Source organism: Diadema antillarum, unplaced genomic scaffold (assembly GCF_040938485.1).
Source record: "Diadema antillarum isolate AM-2024a unplaced genomic scaffold, OU_Dant_1.0 scf00000057, whole genome shotgun sequence".
NCBI lineage: Eukaryota > Metazoa > Echinodermata > Echinoidea > Diadematoida > Diadematidae > Diadema > Diadema antillarum.
In genome coordinates this window covers 1,683,111-1,709,300 of record NW_027270946.1, presented here as the reverse complement: position 1 = coordinate 1,709,300, position 26,190 = coordinate 1,683,111, and the positions used below count along the sequence as shown (strand labels likewise).

Genomic DNA, 26,190 nt, shown 5'->3' with positions numbered 1-26,190 from the left:
CCATTACATCTGTCCTTTCAAACTCAAAGCACCTTCATGATTGTTTACACAAGTTTGACACTTTTTTGGCTACATACACCTTACCCTGCAAGGTCGATTTGGTCATTCTACAAAACACTGACACTGACCCAACACGAAATCACATAAAGCAGAGAATATTTTCATGAGGGACTGACAAGAAATGAGATGTACAAGTTTACCACTGTTCCCATCTTTTCGCTCAAAAGACAAATCTCCCCCCCCCCCCTCCCAAGAGGAAAGATGAAAACGTGTTAAGTCCAACATTTGTTATCTGGTCTATGTCGGGACTGACACTATTTGGATAAGCGATTTGGCCGCATATGGGAGAAACAATGTTTATGTACATACATTTTTTACATTTGCCAACCCAGTGGTAGCTAGGTAGGTAGCGAACACCGCAAGGGTGGTGTACTGGTAATCTAGCTAGCCTGTTAGAATTATAATCCGTTCTTTACAAAAATTGAAACACTTTACTGTATAAGCTGTTATTTTTGCGAGGGTTTAATTTTCGCAAATTTCGCGAATCACAGTTGCAACGCAAATTTAACACGCGAAAATGTCGCCACGCGCCAGGGTAATTGGGCATTTACAATAAGCTTTGGTGTCAATTCAAGAAAACAACAACTTGCGAAAATGTCTGTCACCTCCTCATTTGCGAAAATATCTGTATGCAAAAATAACAGCTTATACAGAAATATAGATTCATGACATGTTTCTGTTGGGAATATTATAGGTGAGTTTTGTAGGGGTTTTAATTGAGTTTGAGAAGTCCGGATAAAAGACGGCTGGTTAATCGAGGTCTGACTGTACTTGCACTAAAGACAACAAACTCGGTGCCCGAACTTGTGTAGGGTAAGCACTATTTAGAGGACGAATATCATAAACATTTCCCATCAGAATAGGAACTCATCAGTTCATTTGCTCATAATCATAACAAATTTATTTGCATTTCAATTTCATTTGAATGGCAATCTGATCTTGCTTAATAGTAAAAAAAGATCAGAAACAAAATACGGGGAAAGTAGGAAATAAAGTACAGTCCACATATTTGCCATCCGCGCATGTACACATAGATGTGGAGCTTGATGAAATACATCGCAGAGGACCAATATGTCCTCTTACTGTAATTGCATATAATTCAATTCAACAACAGTATTTTACATACACACAGACAAACACAGACAACACAGACACAACTATCACTGGTTCAGTGACAAAAACAACATTTACATATATCTACACATCTTAAGTCCTTCTCTTTCTATTCTCTTTCCATATTCTTTCTGTCCACTATGTCCACTCTGGCAATAAATAGAGCAAAAAATAATTTTTTTGAATAAAAAGATTTAGCCTTTCTGTCATATGTTATACTAAAAAAATATGTCCAATCGCAATGCAAATCTCTTTCTCACACTCTCTCTCTCTCTCTGTGAATTGCATTCACAAATTTCATTGATAACATTTGATGCAAGCACAAGCGAGCCATCAAAGTTCAGCGAATCATAATATTGCTGTTTTAAGACTGAGGCAGGAGAGTTATACCACAAAATTCTCAGAAAAATTACAACAGATAAAAGATAAATCATTTCATATCTCAGTAAATATCAGTGTGTGAAGTTAAAAATCCTAATATTCATAAAAAAACATGAACTATTTCTCATGTCCATGTCTATTTATGACTACCACAACTGATTTCTATTTAAAAAAGAAATAATAATTCCTCATTGTAATAATCCATTAAAAAAATATGCTGATACTGAAAAGTCTACTAAAAATTATTATATGCTTTGTTTCTCTCACAAAATTACTTTGATAGAAATTCAAATGAATAATCAATTCATCTGCCTTTCAAAGCTCCAGCTGGCATAATGAGGCAATTCTTCACTCTGTTTGACTTCTTTATGACTTTTAGATAATGAGCAGATTGCATCCCCAATGTAAAACTTCAAGATCCTATCTGATTCCACAGTAAAAAACAGAATTGCAATTACTTCTGATTAGATATAAAGCCCATTGATTTACTACCAGCAATTCAATAACAAGTATGCAGCCTTCCATTTTCTGAAGGAACATGGGGACATTCTGTATCTATTGCACTACAAAATACAACTGTAAGGTATTTAGAATCTTTCAAATGCATAATAAAATTCTACAAGAGCTATCTTTCTTTTTCACCCAATCTGAATCAGCTGTCCTTAGGATCATGGGTGCTAGCTTGGCACGACACTTGTGAACTTGATCAATGCCTGCACCCCTATTATCCCTCCTTTGGCTTTAGGCTTTAGGCTGTGGAATTAATATTTTGACTTATTCGTTTAAACCCCGGGTAGAGATTTACCCCCTTCAACATTTTTGAAGCCTACAAACAAACCACTGTATTACCCTGCTTTGGAATGAGACAAGGTGTGGATACTTTTTCAGTCAAACACTGTTGACTGGTGGGCAATACTCTCAGATTGTTTGCTGAACCACCGAATAGCTTTCCAAAATGCCATTACTGACCACGCTCTCCGCGGCATTCGGCCTCTTAACCTCATCCCCACTGGAATGCACCATGTCCAGGTCATCACCTTCCGAGCCGTCACGCGACCCATCACTGCCGAGACTGTCCTGTCGCGAGCCTCGCTTACTGATTGCCAGGTCCGCGGGCGATCCCCCGGGTCTGCACTGGATGCTGGACGCGGCGTGGGAGGGGGTTTCCCCCGCCGACCGCTGAGTGGATTCGGCAGGGGGTTGCCGGGGTGAGGAGGAGGGTGTCTGCTTGACCGGTGAACCGAGACAAGAGTTGAGGCAAGGTGACAGCAGCTGAGGATGGACCATGATTTCACCGTGCATGCCCTTGAAAATCGTGCCACAGCAGACCTTCTCCCTGTGAGGTTTTGGGATGAGAAGGGAGCGGAAAAAAACAACGTTTGTCAACAACACACAGCAAAGCCAGTCAATGTTGCATCTATACACATACTTACAAAAGCTGCCGCAATCAATAACCAATTTCATCATTTTGTACTTGGCGAAATTAAGAATTGTTATAAGAGTCATCAATGTGTACATGAGTAAAAACGCATATACACGTATATATCATGTTCTGCAGATGTTATGGTGTGCAAAAATTGCATGTATGCTTGCAGCTGTCTGATATTGGTGCAACATTCCTTCATTACTGATAAAAACCCTTTGCTACAGAAATATTCAAAGACCAATTAGTGTGGGGATAATGAAATGGGAAGGCTGGCCCTATCGAGATATATTTGGGGATCGCCATAAAGAATTCTGTACAGTTTTATCACTGATTTTTAAGAAGTACACACACAGATGAAGAATCTCAACGGGAGTCGATTATTACTGGTGATTGTACACTTTAATGCACATATTCGCTGACTGGCAATTCTATTCTAATAGGCCTGTACTGTACTTGTGGTTTTCTAATGTACTCCTGCAGAGGTGAATCCAGGAATTCCGTAAAGAGGGGGCGCACGCACCCCTCCCCCCCCCCCATTTTTTTCTTTTTATTTCTTTAGTTTCAACAAAAAATGAAGGGGGGGGGGGGTGTGCGCCGGTTGCAGTCCTTCCCGGATCCGCCACTGCTCCAGTGTGTGTTCTGTCCACACCATGCATGTCTACACAAAAAGTCTATTTCACATCACCAATTCTTCTCTATGTAAGAAATAAACAAGGTGGAAAGAAAGATTTGTTTGAACTTCATTTTTATCTTACCATGTGCATTTATTGCTCCCTAAATGGACTTGTATGTGAGAAATCAGGATATTGACTGATGGCGCTCAATTCTAGATCAGCAGTCACAACACACAGTGAAACAGAACAATATGGGCAAACATTTTAGGTGGCTGCTGCCAGATACAAGTGGTAGCTAGGACGGGCTCAAATATAAGTTCTTACATTTTCCAATACGTGGTATCAATGATTGATGCCAGTAGAGGGGGCAGGTCATCCAGATAGTCAGAGGATATCGACGACCCCGACCTGGACCCAGTGCGCGATGTAACTGATGTTTCCGATGCATCACTTGGAGTCGGGCTGGGTGGAGAAGCGTCCTCCGCTGTGCCAAGATCACAAGAAATGTCAGTGGTAAACAATTTAAATCGATTTTGAATTAACTGCAGGAGACTGATGTAAGTGGGAAAGGGGATTTTTCTGATATCACAGCACATGTGATTGAGTAAGAGAATCAACACAAGATTGCTCTTAAATGCAAGCAATACCTACATCAGTGTAGATGGGCAGCTTGGTATGATGAAAGAAAGCAAACACTTCAAACAATTTCATACTCAACAAGGAGTCAGTTTTTCATGGGCACAACAGACTGCCAGAGAAAGTTTTAAAACTTGGAATTTAGTTAACTACATAAACTTTGCAAGGACTGATCTGTGATCAAATTGCACGAAGTATTGTATATGCCATTATATTTCACAAGGTATTTATTTTCATGAATTTCGTGAGTCTGGTGCTATCTGCAAACCCCCCTTCACACAAAAATATAAACTCTGATCCCCGACACGAATGTGACGTGCACACTTACATTTTTCTGTTCATCACTGTACATCCCAATCGCAAATTTAACCACTCACAAAATTGTCGGAAAGTCCCAATTCGTGAAAATTTAGACTCGCTAAATATATGGCATATACAGTATACAGACACCTTATCGCATCAAAATCACACAGACACAAACCCGCAAATGCACAAACATTGATATGCTCTCACGTTCAGGATTTCTGGATCTCAGTCCGTCCAGCAGGTTCATCCTCTTCTTCTCGGAGTGCCTGCGCTTGTGGCGGCGACTGCTCCAGCCGTGGTCCGGCAAGGGGGCCGGGTTGTTGTTGTTGCAATTGTTGGAGAAGGAAGTGGTCGGGCCGCCCTTTTGCGTCTTCAACTTCTGCCTCAGCTGAGACTTGCCTCCAGGCCCCGCCCTCGCATCGACAACCTGAATGGAGATTAGACATTATGTAGGTAGTGGCTAACAAAATGTTTTGGAAAATACAATCCATATTTAGGATCAGATGGAAAATTATACAATATTTTCAATTCCTAGAAACAATGTGCATTTGCTAGCAAGTTTAATGTCATCTACACTAACAGCCCCTCCTATTTAAGAAAGTGCTCTTGTTTATTTGACTCTGTACTATTTCTGTGGCAGTGCCCAAGTACAACATATATCCAAATGAGAGAAACATTAGCAAGCAGCAACACATGTATGTCTTAAGTTGTGTTTGAGGTTAGCCCTGCCAGTAAACTTACCTGCTCACCCTTGATTCACTCTAGTTGAAATCCCTTTTAACATCACTCGCAGAGTTAAGATGCATGATATGAAGTTTGATGAATTCTACTAAAATTTGCATTGACATCTTTATTACAATGTACATGACATTTGAGCAATAACATATAGATATCAGTCAAACTATGATGCAATTTTCAGGCAAGCTGTCCAGTTTGCCCAGAGGTCATGACCTTTCATGCTAACAAATTCATCAGAGTTCACTGGCCTCAAATGCATGTCTTCAAAACATTCAAGAGTATAATTGTGACTTTACTTTTTCATACAGAGTAGAGACCCTTTTGATTGAGACCCATTGTGTGCTGTTTGTTTTGCAGATATACTGACTTATACATGGGCAATGTATAATCATGACTGAATTACAATGTTATGTATTAACCCCAACCCACAGTCTGTCCAAAAACAGCAACTGACTTGTTTTTGTCAGCATTAGGTATAACATTTGGAAGAAAAATTAGAAAGTAATTGGTAAAGCATTTGGGGGAAAACTATCTATCCATTTGAGAAGAAAGGAAATAAGTGAAGGGATTGTGAAAATAAATTCACATTTTAATGATAATATATCATTATTTTGTGTATGATTATTAGACTGTAACAAGGAAATGTTCATGTTAGTGCGGCATACACACTGTAATACTTACGAACAGGAAAAGCCTTTAATGAACTCTGTTAAGGAAGTAAAATTGCTTCGTGTCCAACTGTATCTGATCTAAGTACCGCACATTCATCAAAACTACCGTAACCACTAGTGTACAAAGACAGGTATTATTAGTGCCTGTGCACTTAAATGAATTAACAAGTCAAGTAAAAAAGAAAAAGAAAAATGAAAATTTTAAGGATGTTTCTATAGTTTCGTCCGATGTGTCATTCTTCTGATTGTCAATATTCCTAATTGTAGTGTACAGTATATTTCATAAGGTAGAGTAGCAACTTATGTGCCCTTGTATGCTCACATGTCATCTTTTACTTGGTTGCAGACTTTCAAAAGCCTCTCAGTTGCTAGATTCCCAATTGATCATTATTTTGGCAACACATTTGAAAGAATTTTAAGTTCCAGTTCCTCTCTCAAATGGACAAATCTCTGCTTATTTTTCTGATTTTGTGCAGATTTAATGGTACATGGCATGATTGAGAGTTGCTAATTTAATCAAGAAAAGATGATAATGTGTGCATCAAAATTACTCTAGGAAGTAATGGGCTCAACATCTGATTAGAATTTGTGTGAGAACAGTGAACTGCAGTCTTATTTCCTGCCACTGAGGGAAACATGCTGTAAATGCGGAAATTTTCAGAGTACATCAATCTTTACGTATATCATGCTACTTTTGGCTTCTACAATTCTACAACTGGCAAATATATCTTCACAATTTTGTCTGCACATTTTGAACTGGTTGACAATTGTGCAGCGCGAATGCAAAAACCAGTGAATATGTTCTATATATGCTCAGCTAAAAAAAAAAGAATTAATCGCGAGAGAAATATGTTGACATTTATGGTGTGAGAAAAAGACCGACGCAAATTCAGTGTGCACTGACATGATTCCAGTTCCTCTCGGTTCCCTTTGGCAGCTTCTTCCACCTTTTGATGAGCAGGACACAGGCATTTGCAGATCTCCCCTGTTCTTTTCTGTCCCTCGGTCAGATTGAAGCAATTCTTGAATTCCGTCTCATACTTCTTGCTGTCTGTGAGTTGGGTTGAAGTATTCAGTGACAAGAAGAATACATGATTTAGTGTGATTCCTAGCAAGGATAAACAGTATTAAATGCGAAGTAATGCAAAGTTGAAAGAAAATATACCATGTATGTATTGTGCACTGTAATAACAATATGCATCAGAAGGAACACTGATGAATGTCAACTAGTACCTGAGACTCCAAAGTTTAGAATTACTAGTATATAACTTGTAATGTTCAAACAATTAGCACAAATATTTCATTCTTGAAACTCAAGTTTCAAGCATTTACACCGTACGCGGCTAGGACTGTTTTTTTTTATAAAATTATTACCGGGTATTGTCATTTTGCTTTTTGGTCACAAAAGTATAGCAAGTGCTGTATCTGCATGCTTCTCTTTTCTTCCTGTCATTTATGCCTGCATTGTGTTCGTTGACAGTTGTACTTGTTCACATATACAGTACATTTCTACTGCAAGTTATTGATATGCTGCAACAGCATACACTGTAATTATACTTGCCATACACGTCTGTCTTACAGATTTTAAGGGTCATCTCACATATCTCCTATTGAGACATTTTAGAATCATCACTGGATACTATTAGCATGTGCCATTCCGCTTCCTTGTTGTACAGTGTGTATGAATGTATTGATTATTCTATTGAGTGCATGAACTTTGAAGTAATGAAAGTGTGTGAATCATGTCTTTAAAGTTCCAGATTGAAGTTCACAGAGTGTAAGATAAAATTAGCGCTCAACAGCTTTGTGGTTATACTTAGACCTTTCACACGTACAAACCACAGTGTACATTCAGCTAAAAATAGACAAACCATTTTCTGCACTTTTCAGACTTTTCATAAGCAATCATATACATCACTGTCAGCATTTGCCCACCATTTGCAAACTTCAAAAGGAAGTGTAATGAGCCCTCACAAAATGCACTGTGCCCATGTATAGCATCACTGAGGCATTAAATGGATGCACTACATTTGAATAGCAGTTCGATTGACTTGCAGGTACATGCACATTGTACACAGACACTATTGTCAAGTTCAGAAGAACTTTGTATACAGAAAGAAAGCACACAACCTGCACTCTAACAACATAAATTTTAACCCCCCCCCCCCCAAAAAAAAAAAAAGAAAAAAAGAAAGAAAGAAAGGCAAAAAATACTAACACTTTCAGAACACCATATTCAAGGCAACCTGCAATATGCATGTACTGTACGTGCTACATTACCAGCATAAAACTGTCCTCACAATGTATTCACTATGTGCTCACAGACGTGATATCCCGATACTATCAATTTGTGGTGGGTGGGAATAAGAAAGACAATGTGACAGAGGTGAACATCAAGTAGCTCTTCTTTGTGAGGGCAAAATTTAGAAGGTCTCAGTACTTTGTCACTGCTTTTTAGATATTTGATGTGCACGTAGCGGAACAGTTTATGAGCTACAGTGCATTCTGTAATTTATTACGTAGGTGGCTTTTCTGTTTTGTCATCCACAGAATTGCAACAAGATTCTCAATTGCTTTTTCTTGAACCTCACAACCAAGCAGCTGTGAGGGATCAGCATTCACGGAACAAAATAATGTGATATAAGCACCAGGTATTAATGCCAGAGCAACTTGCATTTCTTGCATTCCTCTTCATCATCTCTGAATGCTACTGTATCTTTTAGTTGCCAAACTACAAAATCTGTCAACTCATGAAGTACAATGTACTGTACCTTCAAACACTGTACAATAATCCATGTTTATTTACCCATCTAAAATAAGGGGGGGGGGGGGGGGAGGGAAATATAGGAAACGGAATACTGTACTAAAAAAGTAGAAATTTTGGGGAGAGTACTTCTTCACGCTTGGTCTGGTAAGACGGTAGATCAAGATGCCACTTTTCGGCGAGTGATGCAATCTTCATATCTAAGCAAGTCTTCTCAAGTTTCCATGAAATAAAATGATATTGTATGACAAAGAGCTACAGTATGAATATTTGAAAATCACCCTTCAACTACACTGTATTCATAGAATGCCTCCTGCTTATGCTTGGAAAAAGGACAACATTCTTTGATTTCAATGTCATTCTTATTAACTCTTTGAGTATCAATGGATGTAAACAGCCACAGCTTGCCAAGCTACGGATGGGTGGATTCCATACCAAAACCAAACTTTTTGCACCCCCTTTATTCTTTTATTAAAACAAAAGAAATGAAAAGAAATATAGAGGGACTGCATGCGCCCCTCTTTAATTTTGAAATGCCCCCCTCCCCCCTTTACAGAATTTCTGCATCCACCCCTGATGAAGCACACCAGCAAATGCAATGATCGGTGCCCACAAGCAAAATCAAGACGAGTCCACAAGGGCATTTTCCCGTTACATGAAAGAGCCACTGAATTTCTAACTAACCACTGATTGACTGTGTGACCTGTGCATGTTCACATGAGTCAACACCAAAAGCTTTATTGATCCCATACCTGTATTTCTACTTCATAACTCCTGTAGTGTTTCATAAATGAGGGTAACTACTCTTAACAAAACAAAACATAAATCTACAGGTACATATGACCAATGCAAAACCACCCCCACCCCCTCCCCCCGAAAAAAAACAAAAACAAAAAACAAAACAAAACAAAACAAAACAAAAGACAAACCAAAACAAAACATACTTGTACACATGTACATGTGTACACACACACACCTGTAAATCTTGAGCTTGATGACTTGGCCTTGCAAATGCAGCAACCAGCCACACTACGATAGATCTTTGGGCGGTGGAATGTGAACATGGTCCAATTTGGAAGTGGTCTTGGACCTACAGAAAGGAAAGCTGTAGAGCAATTAAAGGTGATTAATAAATAGTAATCATACACATTATGCATGCATACAACCTTGTACATGTCACTAAACAGAGAAGAAATTTTGCTGAATTTGGGCATGTAAATTTTTTTGTAAATGTATGCAGGCTTTAACACTGTTTCTAAGACTGGTGAGCAAAAATAAAAAATAAAAAAAAATCTGCGAAGGCATACAAAATGAATGTCATACGAGATTTTTTTATGTATTGTACATATCAACATGTACAAGATTTATACAAGCATACTGTACACTGCACAATGCATTGTACTGTTTTCCCCCATCCACAGTCTCTATTGCTGTTCCTACAGCCAGTAGATCTACAGGTACAATGCACATGTATATTTGTAAGTGAAGCTGTAACACTACTAACAATAATATCACAAAGTGGCTCTAAAAACAGAAGTTCAGTGCCTTATTGCATAAGAAATGCACAATCACAGCCTCAGGTCTCCTTTTGACAACAAGTCTTGAGGAAATTGTGCCAGATGAGTTTATATAATTTTACAATAGATTCACATACACATGCATATCTGAGAACCTACAAGTGTACATGTATTCCAAATTGATATTGTACTCATTGTACATGTTCCTTACCTTTACTGTCCCAAAATACTGCATACAAATTACCCTAAGCATAATGTCTTATTGTACTGTAAACAAACAAAGAGCAAAAAGATTGGCTGAAACTAGAGTGTAATTTACAAAGGAGATTTGCCAGATGTCCACTTTGTCATATGAAAGTTGTTTCTGATAGAAAGGTGTGTTGACCTGCAAAACAGAGATCATAATATACATATAGGCCAATACCATAATAGACAAAGACCTAAATCTGTACATGTATCAATACAAAAATAAACAAACATGACTGTGTTAAATTGTAATTTGTGTGACTTACACTTCCACCGAACAGCATTGCAGTGTATTCAAGTCAGCCCTTTATACTTTACTCACTTGGCAAGAAGAGTGAAAGTATGAAATGAAAACTGACAACACGGTGCTCAGTAAAATCAGTTTCAATTTATGATTCTACATTACACTATACACAACAAACAGCAGGACTTTCATTTTACATAACATAGATTGCATGGTTTTAGAAGGGTGAGATTGAGAGTTACGACTACACAAATCTACTGAGTAGGCTCCTACTGTGATAAACATCAAATAATGATAATGTCTACTTACAGAGACAAGGTCAATGTGAAAGATATTTCACGGAGATGCTAATCCATCTATTTCTGCAGCAGAACAAACTAAACAAGACTCTCTAACCGTTGGAAATCTACTTGGAACACCTCGACATAGTCATAGAGATACCCGATGTAGACAACCAACCCGACTCAGTCCTCCACCAAAACTGTTCTGCACTGTCACTGGTACAGTGCCCTACCACTACTGGTGGTGGTACTCCTCCGAACTGCTGGGACAAAGATGCCCAAACAAAACAGATCTGACAGCCTCCTCTGCATACATTATAGATTCAATGGACCAGGCTAACTCCCATAAATCCTCAGTACGATTTTTGTTGGGACAAAGCGGCTGAGAGAAGAAAGCCTTACAAGGACCCAGCCACATCGCTCTAATCTGGCTTTGTTGGACCCTCCGCTCGCGAGCGGCACGAGCCAGGCACGCGAACAAAGACCCCCAGCAGGGCCCGATTTCTGGATGCCGATTCTTTGTTGGTACCCCTACCACACTACAGTAAACTTCCAAGCAAGTCAGGAAATCTCTCGTTTCCGGGTGAAGAGAAAAACAGACAGGAAGATGAAACAAAGATTTTTATGAGAGGCTGAGAAAGACATGGCACGAAAATGGCGGTGCGAGTAACACGTACCAGGACATATCGTTGATGGGCCATGTCAGGCACGGCAGTATTCCGAAACCCTGGAAAAACCTCATGAATGAAGTACAAGTTGTAAGTGTGAGGTTGTGAGTATACCGCACGACGCATTACACACACATGCACATACACACACTGTACACAGGCACGACACAGCAGCACGCGTAACCTGCCGACATGACTGCCCAGAGCTCTCGCTTCTTCACGGTGCTCGTTGTGACCGCTGTAGAATGCCGGTAAAATTGCCATCCACGTGCAAGAGTATGGGCACACGTTCATTCTCTTTCAACCAAACATGATCGCGTGTTTTTTGAAGAAAAATAATGAAGCAGAAAGTGTCTTACCGTGATTACTTCTTAACAGCTAGATAATAAACTGCACTAGACGAAACAAGTGCTCTATTTCTTCAGTATAACTGGCAAACTTGACAATTTCCCTTCTAAAAATGAACTCATCATTCTTCAACGGGGCAGGAGCGTTGCTTCTTTTTGATCGATCTGAAACTTGAGTCGGAGATTTATGAGTAGATCGATCGAGAAATGCGACGTTACATCTGTACAGGGAGGCTGTACGTACAACTTGTATTTTAACAGTATGTAGTATTTGCTCTAGTGGCTGCTCATCTCAAACTCGACGCTTCGCGAAGCTTGATCTTCGCGATATCGATAACCAAAATAAAGACAAAACAATGTTCATTTTTGGGGGAACTTATGACCTACTAGTAATCAGTCTATTGAAGAAGGCAGACTTAATCAGAAGAAGAAGAAGAAGAAAAAAAAAAAGACCGAGGCAGGAGGCGTCGCTAGCAGGAGAGTGGCCTGATTTTTTTTTTTTTGCTTATAAACTCAGCAAACAAAGAAAGTTAACAATTTTTCAACTTTATATTTCTCATAGAATATTTGACTGAAAGTTAATGAATTGTATATCATATTAAAGATAATTTCATTGGCTATAAACCTGGTATGTCAACAAAAAGGGGAACTTTACGCACGAGTGAGCACCTTTGTTTTTCTTTTCTAAGGCACAAAAGTAAAATTTGAGAAAAAAAATTATCAAGTTCTCATTCATGCGTAAGTGCTCTTCCATAACAATAAGAACAAAAAACAATGAATTAAACACAATAAGAGACATGAATTAAGTAGCAAAAGTATACCTATGATCTCTATCATATCTTCGAAGCCCCAAAGATCAATAAAGGCTAAAAAAAGTAATGGAGGTAAATGAAGAATCAAATTGAATAAAATTAAAATTCAACTAAGATCAGAAAAGATGCAATATCAACAATGCAGCTTTTGATTTTTTGTTTGAATTAGGCAAGTTGTAAATCATATTTGGTTTTTATATTTGTCTCGTGAATTCTTGAATTAGTATATAAAGAATGAACGTAAGAAATTCTTTTCATTGAATCGTCTTTATGCCTTTACTCAATATGCCATTTGAAGTTTGGGCTGACAGAAATTCATATTTTTCCCCTTAGTTTTCCACTTTGCTTTTGTTTGAGGTTATAAAGTGATAAAGAGAATGAAAACTTATTACATGTATTATCATTTCATTCAGGTGTCTCGTTTTGTTAAACTGGTGTTCTATTATCATAGCTATCTTGATGGACTTTTGCAAAGTGCAAAACAACATGTCAATTTTTGCGATTTTTACTTTTGCGTCTTGGAGGACAAAATGAATGTGTTCACTCATGCGTATAAAGTTTCCATCAGGCCTTTGTTTTAACCTACTTGGGTGATAGCTGATTAGATTACCTTTGATATGGGATATAGTGCCTAGATTTTCATTAAAATTCTCTGTGAAAAATGTGAACTCGAAAGTGTTAACTTTTTTTTTTTTGCTGAGTGTATTTGTTTCTTTGATTCCATGCTGTGTGATTTTTTCGTTAATGTACTGACACTATATATAGATCTTTTTTTATTTCCACTTTGTTCATTTTCTGAAAGAAATATGTACTCTTTCAATGAAACTTTGTAAGGATACAAATCAGCAACTGTAAATATCTCGTACAATAACAGTAACATTTTTATATAACTCAAAGCAAAACGTGATGCAGCTTGAATGTTTTAGATCTCCATATGAAGAACATTGAATTAAAACTAAAAAAATTACAGTATCATATGGATTTACGAGTACAGTAATAATCACTGAAACAGATTCACATACAAAAAAAAATCGAATAAAGAGAAGAGACAGAAGTTAGAATTAATTAAGGGAACATAAAAGGTCATGAAAAGATATCACGGTGAAGTAAGTAGGATTTATACATCAGATAACTATGAATCGAATCAAATTCCTCTCAAACATACAAGAGAATGGAAAGGGGACTTACATTGGAATAGTAAACTATAGCCTGCAGGCCCTTTTCAGCAAAAAAAGGGTCTTCACCTCATCTTTCTCCTTCCACTTTCGGGTTTCTTATGCTGACAAGCAAAATAAATAAATGAATGAATGAATAAATGAATAAATAAATAAATAAATAAATAAATAAATAAATAAGTAAATGAATAAGTAAGTAAATAAATAAATGAATAAATAAATAGATGAATAAATGAATAAATAAGTAGATAAAGGTCTTCAGCCCAAAAACATTACCTTACCGTGTTCACACTTCAAGGTCTCTATCTATTTCTTTCTAGTGTGCCACTTATACGCACTTCCGGGGTAAAAAAAAAAACAAAACAAAACAAAACAAAAAGTGGTGACACCTTATTTTTTCCTGTGTATGGTGCCAAAAAAAAAAAAAAAAAAAATAGGGGGCCGGTTCCGCTGGCCATGCTATTAACGTTGTTCCGAGTACAATGAATCGGTATGATGTCATGACATTACATTATTATGAAAATCCGAATCAGGGGGAATAACTAGGCTATAAAAGAGGACATGGGAAAGGGCGAAGCAAAAGAAGTGGAAATGTCTAAGCCAAAGCACGTGAGATACTTGGTAAGGACGCATCGAGGTGTCCTTAGTTATAATACCTGAGACTGTGAGATGGGCTACTATAGTATACAATAAACGATCAGTTCAGAACAATTAAATAGACTTGAAATTATAGGGCTTATAAAAGTATAGCTCATTCGTCCATGGGAATTTCTGTTTTTTAATCGTGATTTTGAAAGTAAAAGCATTTAAACTTAAAACTTCTCTTATACTATTATCGAAAGAATTCAAATATTTACGGCCATGGAAAAAAGTATAGATTTGTCCCCCCCCCAAAAAAAAAAAAAACAAAAACAAAAACAAACAAACAAAAAACAAAAGAGTCTGAGTGAATGGCAAGTGGAATCCATTGGATTGCCGGGTATGATAATTATAATATTATGAGTGAACCATTTTATCTTTAACGAACATGAAATCAAACACGACAGGGAGAGAATGATTAGTAAGTTTGTACATAAAAAGCGTCCTAAGTGGAAGCGGCATAAATCTTTTATCTTTAAAATGTTATTTACATGAAATAAAACACCATTATATGGCATCTCCTTGATCCATTACAAATAATATGATGTTATGAGGAATATGCAGTGTTTCTTTGTGAGGCGAGTATGTCATGACAAAAAAGTTGAATGTAACACTAGAAGAGCATTTGTATAGGAAAACAAAATTTGACTTTATTCATAACGCCTAAAGAGATTTCAGAGATAGTGCGATATAGAGAATCAAAATGAAAATTCCGATTAAATTTGCTTTCAAGAGTCAAACCTATAATATAAATTTCATTTCGTATTTTCCAACAATATATAACCATATAATATTGAATACACATAAAAATATGATAATGTAATGAAAAACAAACAACTGTGTGGCTTGAGATACAATAATGTAAATTTCACGACAAATACCGAAAGAAAATTGTCAATTGGAAAAAGAGGGAACTGCTAAAAAGCAGGGATTGTATAATTTGCATTCCCCTCAATAAAAATCTAATTACAAAACTGACAAAACTAGGTCTTTTGCTCAAAAATAAAAGAAACAAATGTGAGACAGAAAAGAAAGTATACACACAGAAACACAAGACATGCAGCTCTCTGGTAAAGAATAGGAGGAAAAGCGTGGAATGAATGTCAGAAAAAGACTACAATAATTTTATAGTGGACAGAAAAAAGGGAGAAGGAATAGGATATCAATATGGTCAAAACCAGGGCACGCAAAGCACGAGATATAGTATAGACTCACAAAAATATGAGATTATTCATTAGAGAGGAGTTGTAGAAGACGATAAACGATGGTGACAAGAAAGGGATATGAAATTAAGACTTACAAAGCTATAACTCATTTTGAAATAGAAAATACTCAATCGGAGAGACTTCTCCTATATAACTTACTGTATCGTCCAGGAAAATTTTTTCATGGAGTAACGCAACGATTTTTCTTTAAAATGAAAAGATTTATTAATAATTTGTTAACACTTATCTGAAGTAATTTTTCGCAATAAAGTATATATCAATTCCCATATCAGCATCGGAACAAGATTTTAAAAAAGCACACACTTGATGAGTTTGACATGTCGTTAATATAACAGAGTATACAAATAAATGACGTCCAAGGATAAGCTTCCTTCAGGTATACACACCATATACATTTTTGACACTATCTTAGTAGACGTCTGACCATTGATGAGGACAAATTATTGTTTGTGATAATTTTAAGGTAACTCCTGAACCACTCCAAGACCCACAGTGAAATAACTTATTAAGAAGTGTAATTGTATAGTTGGCATATAGCAGTAGCGGATCTGCAGAGGGAGCGTAAGCGGGGCACGCCCCCTTTATTTTTCGTTAAATAACAAAAGAAATAAAAAGAAAATAGAAATGAAACCCGGAAGTGGCACCAGAAATATTAGTTGCGCCGCCCCCCCCCCCCCCCCACCTTTACAGAATTACTGGATCCGCCCCTGGATTGTATCGATTAATGCCTCATGGAAAGGTCCACGAATAATCATGTCCCAAAATATAGTATGCTAAAATTTATCTATTTCTATAGCTTTTCAGACTTTGATGGGTAGAGACTCTTCACTTTTAACAAAGAAAAAAAAATCTTAGTGTTTCCATGGAGGATGTCTTTACGCTATTAAGAAGGAGCCAAAGTTGTTAACAACCTGAATATTGTTGATATGGTACATTGGAATATATACATGAGTTTCATTCCTTTATTATATTATTATTCCAATTATGATTTGACTTAGTCAAGCCACAAAACTCAATTGAATATATACTAGACGCTGACGATTGATATCATTGAGAAAAATGTTACCAGGAAGGGCCGAGGTAATAATCATTAAAAAAATAACCTTGCATCATACATACAATATCATGACTATTATTTTTTGGGCATTCACACTCATTGTATACAGCTTTCAAACAGATGAAACGTTTCAGATCGTGGCTGACTTTGCTAATGATACATGTACCAAATTGGGGCAGAGGAGAGATAACAAAAAATCATCTGTAAAACGTCAAACAATCCAACTCTTATTTTATTTTATGTTTATACCAAAAAAAAAAATGAATTTTGCTCAAGATGTACCCCAAAATAAAAGTGTAATATCTACGCTGATAAGCAGCCATGAATAATACATTTGTAATATTTACTCTATATATTTTATGGAGGCCAACTAAACATATCGTGGAATGGTGCTTGAGATTAAAAACATTAAGCAAGGCTCGACATTGTTAACTTTTTGCGGTGGCTCATGGTGTCTCAGAGCCAAATGTCGTCCGGGCTACCATCCGGGGCACCATTATAATTATTTAAAAAAAAGAAATATATTTTTTGGTGACCCGATTGGGTCACCAAAATTGATATGTGCGCCACAACGTGTTTATTGTTGTAATGTCTCACCCAGAAAAGGGAATATTATTGATCGCGGCTCACTAAGTGCGCTCATTCAACAAGATCCCTCGACAATCGAGGGTGTAGCCATATCACCGATCTACGTATCATGTCTTCACATTAAACTAACTTCATTTTATGGCCACTTTTGCAAAAATGATTGTAAAATAATGATTGTAATGAATATAATAAAGTTTTGTTTTTCTCATAGCCAAAGCTTACGACCAAATTCATCTATCCAAAAAATTGAAGCATAGGTATAATCCTCCATAATTATTATTAAAGTCAAACGTAATCATTTCATGAATATGTCTTTTCACTTGGGAAAATATGCTTTATAAAACTCACCTCACAGGACGCGGCATTTGAAGCTCTTTATACCTACCAATCTTAACACAACTATATAGCATGGTTTAATATTACTGTTTTGAGGCTTTATCACCATTTATTTCACGTTGTACTTCTTAGTCACCAGTATACGTTGTGTTTGAAGCCTCGATGTTATACCTCCAACTTATTTTTCACATAATTATCATGATTTATTGTTTTGATTTTTAATAATTTTATCATTAGTGTTTTTCTTTGTATTTGCGGAACACCAAATTTCTCTGTCGGACCGCCAAAGATAAGATTTAATGGTTTTGGTGGTCCGAAGCCAACATGCAAGGAAAAGAGAGAGAGAGAGAGAAAAAAAAAGTTAGTGTGCCAGGAAGTCTGTCAAGTTCGACAAATTGCGCCCTCACGCGTTACCTGAATTACCTGTGAAGACGCCCAGAGGCCTTTCAACAAATCAAATCTCAGTGGCCTATCCAAAGGGGGCGCACCGTGCACGCCCCCTCTCTATTTTGGGTTAAAACAAAAGAAATAAAAAGAAAAATGGGGGAAGAGTGCGCCCCCTTTAATTTTGCAAAGGCGCCTCCTCTTTATTTACGAAATTCCTGGATCCACCCCTGAATCCTGAGCCTGCAAAGATCAATGTGGGATGGTCAATCTATATGCAAACTGGATTAAATTCATTGTACTTCTATTTTCAAAAGTAAGTGAAATCTAAATAACATTTGTCGATTATTGTGCATGTGAATGCATGCAGAAATACAGTGGAACACATCAATAATTATTCTGAGTAAATTCGGATAATCCGTTAAAAAATTTGTGAATTTTTAAGTTCGGAGCCGCCTTCGCTGCATGGATGAGAAACAGTTCGTGAACTCGGCCCAGGACAAGGATAGAAAAGAAAATAAGATGAGAATTCCCACAAAATATCTACTTTTTTGTGTGAGTACAAGATAACTCGAGAATTTTCACAAAATTTTCAGTGTGTGTTCACGAGGTAAGAGACAAACGACAAAATTTGGGAGTCATGACGTCAGAGGTCAAGGTCATAATATGTATATTATAGCGGTCGTAAAGGACATGTTATAAGCTTTATCTCCCAATAACTCAAGAACGGATGATCGGATTTTCACCAAACTGGCAGGGTGAGTTTATATATGAAGTAAGAAAGAAATGATTTAATTTGGGATCAAAGGCCAAAGGTCATTGAATAAACTAAATCTCCAAATAATAATCTCCCTCATGAACGGATGATTATATTTTCATCAAACTTGCAGGGTGTGTTCATAATGAGGCAAGAAAGAATCGGTTTAATTTAGGGGTCGCTTTTTAATGTCAAAATTCAAAGAGGTCATAAAGCATCAAGCTTTAACTCTCATGAGCTCAAGAACAAATGATCAAGTTTTCACAAAACTTCCACAGGTGTGTTCATAATGCAATATAAGAGAGAAATGGTTTATTTGGGGTCATGAGGTCAAAATTCAAAGGTCATAGAGGTCAAAAAGGGAGTCAAATAACTCAAGAACTTAAAGGACAAGTTCACCTTCGATAGACATGTGGATTGAGTTAATACAGCATTAGCAGAGCACATCAGTGAGAGTTTGAGGAAATTTTTCACTTTTCTGGCGTAATAAAAGAACCCTTGGAAGGCAGAGAGAATAATACACCACTCTTGATATAGGTCAGTGACAAGTCGAGAAAATATGAACTTATTTCAAAAAGTGAAATTCTCTTTATATTCCCTTATATTATCTTAACTAAATCAGCAGCAGAAAACTGATGCATGCTCTTACTTCGTCTCGTCTAGATTCCGATTTCTCTGTTTTGCAGGCTTCTACAAAAATACTTCAGTAAACCGCAACGTCTTCAGAGTTGTGCCTCTATACCATGGGCGTAAATCCGGGGGGGGGGGGTTGAATCCCCCCCCCCCCTTAAATGGAGGAGGGGGGATGGCCTGTACAATCATCCCCCCCCCCCCGAAGTTTGAGGAAACAATGGAGGAAGCAGAAATGTGATTGTATCAATTCTGGCATATTGCATGACGTTCGTACGCCCGCCTTCAGACAGGTTACAGAGCTGAACAGTATTCAATATCTTGTAAGACAATGTACACTTTCTCATAAAGCGCTCGCTCGCGAAGAAAGTAATATCTACATAAGGTATGCTCTAGACGTTGACAATGTTAAATAGTGTAGGCCTGTTACATGTAAACATGATATGACGTGAGCAACTGGGGACCATCTGCAAATCATGTACGAAAACAAACAAACAAACAAAAAACAAACAATCAAGCAAACAATAACAAAAACTATATATCGCCATAATATGAACCCCCCTCCATTTCCTGAATCATTCCTGAAACAATGATGACTCAGATGACTCAGTCAGGATACACCTATGGGCATACCCAGGGATGGAATCTATCGGGGGGGGGGGGAGCAAAGGGGAATTTGCCCCGCCCCTATGGTAGTGTTGGGGCAGACAAATCATTTTGTCCTACAAGCAATTCCCGAGATGAGGACAAATCTCGAACTGTCTTTATGGAAAATTGTCCAAATGTATACCGCCAGAACTATGCACCAAATCGTTGAATTGCAATCATAAACATCGATAGACTTTGTACACTTTTGAGATTGACGATTTTCCTAATATTTTATACAGTGGCGTAACTATAGGGGGGGGGGGGGTAATGGGGGGGGGGGGGGGGCACGGGGGAGCACGTGCCCCTCCCCATCCGCCGGTTAAAAAAATATACCAAAATGGTAATTCAAGGGTTAGTAAACTGCTTTTGAAATCGACATGACAGGGTTATAAGAAATAAGATACTTTTCTAAGATTTCTTTTAACCATAATTAAAGAGGTATAGTGTGAAACATTGTTCAAAAGGCCCGGAGCTGACAAACGAATGTGATTCAGCGTGATTCCTGGTTGGCATTCTGAATTTAAGCAGGATGTGCCCAGTATACTCAGAACATCTGAAGGAGTCGCTGCAATGTTGCACAAAGTGATGTAGAATGTACACCTTATATACCTTGCGCTTCAAGATCATTGATTTTGCAGTGTAGTATTGCTTTACATACTATAGTCTATATTAAAATGCCTTGCATTGCCAATAATAAGTCTTGACCTGGGCTATTTTTTTTTCAAGTTTTTCAGGTATAAAACACACACACAAACAAACACAAACAATTAATAGGGGATACTCTAAAGTGCAGATTTTGGACATCCTTGTGGCGGATCCGGGGGGGGGGGCGCACCGGGCGCCCCCCCCCCCCCTCTACGAGTAATTTCCAAAGCGAAAAAATATAGCTATAAAAGCGGCAGTTTTTGGACTGTGAAATGTCAAAATTTTTCAAGCTCGCTCGCTCCGCTATAGCTCGGATTTAATCGCAATGCCATTCTCCTGATGTTGCTGCCAGTAATTGCCAGCAGTTGCGCCCGGTGGCCCCCCCCCCCCCTATAATTTCCAAAGCGAAAAAGTATAGCTACAAACGGCAGTTTTGGGCATGTTTTGGACTGTAAAATGTCAATATTTTTCAAGCTCTCTCGCTCCGCTCGCTCGTATCTAATCGTTATGCCATTCTCCTGATGTTGCTGCAAGTTATTGCCAGCAGTTGCCCCAGGTGCGCCCCCCTCTTAATTTCCAAAGCGAAAAAATAGCTCAAACGGCAGTTTTTGGACAGTATAGATGTCCAAATTTTCAAGCTCGCTCGCTTCGCTCCCTCGCATCTATAATCGTTATGCCATTCTCCTCATGTTGCTGCCAATAATTGTCAGCAGTTGCGCCCGGTGCGCCCCCCCCCCCCCCCGTAATTTCCAAAGCAAAAAAAAAAAAAAAAAAAAAAAAATATATATATATATTATAGCTACAAACTGCAGTTTGGGGACAGTAAAATGTCCAAATTTTTAAGCTCGCTCGCTTTGCTCGCTTGCAATCGTTATGCCATTCTCCTGATGTCAATAATTGCCAGCAGTTGCACCCGGTGCGCCACCATTTACAACATCAAAATGCAAAAAGTTCTCACCGTAGGAGGGGGAACATCCCCCTCCCACACCCTCACCCTCACCCCCCCCCCCCCTCTCTCGCGTTAGGTCGCGCTCATGATATTCAGTGTAAGAATTAATATTAGAAGTGTATTTATGATACCATTTTATAGCTAAATTGATTAATAATAATAATCAACATTTTGAATATATTGCTACCTTAAGGCCCGGTCACACCGCCAGAACTTTGCTGGAGCGTTCCTGGAGCGTTGAAAAAAAAAAAATCATCGCCGCTCGTAACCGTTCACCACCGTTTAACAGAAGTTGGCCATCGAAAAGGCAACGCCGCATACGCTCGGCCACCGCTGATGGTCCCTCCTACCCCTCCAAAAGTTTTGAGCTGCACAAAATATTGCGAGCGGTGAAAAGCGGGCAATTTTCCGCTCCGGCAAAGTTCACCACCGCTCCAACAACGCCCTATAGGTCAGTCAAAGTTTGGCACCGCTAGACGCAAGTTCGTGGACGCTTGGGTCCGCTAGGCCAACGCAGAAATCTTGAACGCTGCGGGACCACCGCTGCTTCGCCAGCTTTGCCCATGCGGTATAGTTGCACACGTCATTTTGGTGGAGCGGTTGGAAGCGTTTTACGAGCGGACACGGGATTGCTATAACGGTGTCGGGCGTTGAAGCTCTCTCGCTCCGCTCGCTCGTATTTAATCGTTATGCCATTCTCCTGATGTTGCTGCAAGTTATTGCCAGCAGTTGCCCCAGGTGCGCCCCCCTCTTAATTTCCAAAGCGAAAAAATAGCTCAAACGGCAGTTTTTGGACAGTATAGATGTCCAAATTTTCAAGCTCGCTCGCTTCGCTCCCTCGCATCTATAATCGTTATGCCATTCTCCTCATGTTGCTGCCAATAATTGTCAGCAGTTGCGCCCGGTGCGCCCCCCCCCCCCCCGTAATTTCCAAAGCAAAAAAAAAAAAAAAATATATATATATATATATATATTATAGCTACAAACTGCAGTTTGGGGACAGTAAAATGTCCAAATTTTTAAGCTCGCTCGCTTTGCTCGCTTGCAATCGTTATGCCATTCTCCTGATGTCAATAATTGCCAGCAGTTGCACCCGGTGCGCCACCATTTACAACATCAAAATGCAAAAAGTTCTCACCGTAGGAGGGGGAACATCCCCCTCCCACACCCTCACCCTCACCCCCCCCCCCCTCTCTCTCGCGTTAGGTCGCGCTCATGATATTCAGTGTAAGAATTAATATTAGAAGTGTATTTATGATACCATTTTATAGCTAAATTGATTAATAATAATAATCAACATTTTGAATATATTGCTACCTTAAGGCCCGGTCACACCGCCAGAACTTTGCTGGAGCGTTCCTGGAGCGTTGAAAAAAAAAAAAATCATCGCCGCTCGTAACCGTTCACCACCGTTTAACAGAAGTTGGCCATCGAAAAGGCAACGCCACATACGCTCGGCCACCGCTGATGGTCCCTCCTACCCCTCCAAAAGTTTTGAGCTGCACAAAATATTGCGAGCGGTGAAAAGCGGGCAATTTTCCGCTCCGGCAAAGTTCACCACCGCTCCAACAACGCCCTATAGGTCAGTCAAAGTTTGGCACCGCTAGACGCAAGTTCGTGGACGCTTGGGTCCGCTAGGCCAACGCAGAAATCTGAACGCTGCGGGACCACCGCTGCTTCGCCAGCTTTGCCCGGGCGGTATAGTTGCACACATTTTGGTGGAGCGGTTGGAAGCGTTTTACGAGCGGACACGGGATTGCTATAACGGTGTCGGGCGTTGAAGCAGCGATCCATTGCGGTGATGAACTTTGGTTTGGCGTTGGTATGTATATGGAGGTGTCGGAGCGGGACGAGAATTTGGCTATGAATACGGGGAGAAGTGGACCAGGAGCCCATTTGGAATTGAGCTGCCGTTGAGTGCAGACCTCATTTATATCGAATTTGCTCAAATGTTGAAGTAAAATACATAACAGTATTTTTTTTCACAGGTTGTAAAATATTTCTTGACACAACCAGTGAGTCACATATATTTACCTGACTCCATTGGTTCAGCTGCCTGCTCAGTAATGATCTTCTTGGAGGCTGCTGCCTTTCCTTTTCCAGCCTTCCTCTTCTTTTGTCCACGTGGTAATTATGATGAACTTCAATTATCGACTTCTATCAAAAATCTATCAGAACTTCTATCAAAGCCATCCGTAGACAAAAGCGGTATGCCGCTAAACCAACGTTAAACCCCCGCCGAGCCAACGCCCGCATGCGCAGAACGCCACTTTATCAACGCTCACGTCACCGCTCGCTATACCGTAAAACCAACGCTAAAGCAACGCCGGCTTCAGCGGTGCACCCCTATGGGAGGCAACGCCCGTGTTTTCGATTTTTTTCCCCATTTTTTGCGCGGTGACGAGCGTTGTTGAAATTCGGCCCCCTCTCCCTACCGTTCAAGGAACGCTCCAGCAAAGTTCGGGCGGTGTCACCGGGCCTTTAAACAAGACTAGTGGGACCGTTTCAAGTCGACAAAACGCGCAAAAACATGCATCAAATTGCACCATTTACAACATAAAAATGCAAAAAGTTCTCACCGTGGGAGCGGGAACATCCCCCTCCCACACCCTCGCCCTCCCCTACATCCATTTACAACATCAAAATGCAATCAGTTCTCACCTGTAGGAGGGGGAACATCCCCGTCCCACACCCTCACCCCTGGCCACCTCCCTCGCTTGGGAATTGGGTTAGGTCGCGCTCATGATATTCAATGTAAGAATTAATACAAGAAGTTTATTTATATGATAGGCCCTACCATTTTACAGCCAAATTGTTTAATAATAATCGACATCAAAATATATTGCTACCTTAAACAAGTGGGACTGTTTCAAGTCGACAAAACGCGCAAAAACATGCACCGCTCCCTCGCACAGGTATTTCCAAAAAACAAAAAAGTCTTCGTACTCGATCAGCTAAAAAGGTCTGATTTTCCCGCCGAAAGTCGGCTGACAAGCAAAAAGAAAAAAGAAAGAAAAGTGTGTGTGTGTGTGTGGGGGGGGGGGGGGGGCACCAAGCTTCACCAAGCCCCCCCACCCCAAGGCTGCGCCGGTCCGTTTATGGGCCTTCATCGTGATGATCCGATCATCCCACCACTCCTCAGTATACGGATTTACGCAGTTGCGATATACATTGTATATACTTACTTCCACGAAGAAAAATACACATAAATACTACCCCAATACTTCGGACCTTAATGCACTGGCTCCCTGTATAGGAAAACGTCTTATTAACTTCAAGATTCTTAATTCTTGTCTACCTTGTCTATACATTGCACAAAATATATGCTCCTGGAGCATGCTCATACCTTCACAACACTCTTCATCTTCACCTATAATTGTGACCACCATGAAATCTTAGTTCATCGCACTCACAAAAATTACAGGTGATGCAATAAGGATCTCGAATCAAGCATTATAGTTGGGGGAATCATGCTTTCTCATAGTTACATTGGCCCAAAACTTTGGAACAGCCTTCCAATACCTCTTCGACAAGCCTCCATTGATGATTTCTAAAAAGAACCTCAAAAAGTTTACCTTTTCAATTTAAATTGACAATTGATTATGTGCGTTTATTTTTTTTTCTTATTTCTTCTGTGATATAATTTCTGTTGTATAACGGGACAAATCTACTCTGTTCCACAGCGCCATGAGTATCTTTTTAGGTAAAATGAGTGCTTTATACGAGTCTCTCTCACCGCCGGCGGAACGTTTTCAAAAGGGGGAAGCTAACAAGCCTCCCGTGGCCATGTCTCCATTATCATTGTTATTGTTATTATCATAATAATAATAATAATAATAATAATAATAATAATAATAATGATAATAGTAATAATAATGATAACAATAATAATACTAATAATTATTATCATTATTGTTATTATTATTATCATTATTGTTATTATTATTATTATCATTTTAATATTGTTATTATCATCATCATCATAATCATCATAATCTTCATCTCCTTTTACTCTTTTGACTCTCTTGTGGATAAAAACTATCAGAGATTAGTATCCATATTCGTGAAAAAAAGGAAAAAAATCGGGGCTCTAGGGAGTGATAGTCATAATGCGCTCGGCTTGAGAGCACTCCAGTCTGCTCTACGACAAATCAACAAGAACAACAATCGGCCCGTCGAAGAAAGGTCGACTTTCTTCAATGGCCAAGCATTTGCTCTTTCGGGCTCGGTCCAGTATAGGTAGCATCCAGCGCTATTGAACGAAAATGATATCGTATTTTGCAGGGGCGGATCCAGGAATTCCGTAAAGAGGGGGCGCGTTTACAGAATTAA

At 38.9% G+C, this 26,190-nt stretch overlaps 1 protein-coding gene across 1 annotated transcript; it reads right to left on the bottom strand.

Annotated features, from left to right (window-relative positions):
• Positions 1-2,066: 2,066 nt before the first annotated feature.
• LOC139715851 (SIN3-HDAC complex-associated factor-like) lies at positions 2,067-12,112 on the bottom strand. The gene is given in 7 exon segments (XM_071627386.1): positions 2,067-2,890; positions 3,919-4,078; positions 4,744-4,963; positions 6,850-6,918; positions 6,920-6,996; positions 9,686-9,814; positions 12,025-12,112. Coding segments are annotated over 6 exon segments (1,032 nt in total). The 5' UTR covers positions 9,774-9,814; positions 12,025-12,112; the 3' UTR covers positions 2,067-2,472.
• Between the last annotated feature and the right edge of the window lie 14,078 nt (positions 12,113-26,190).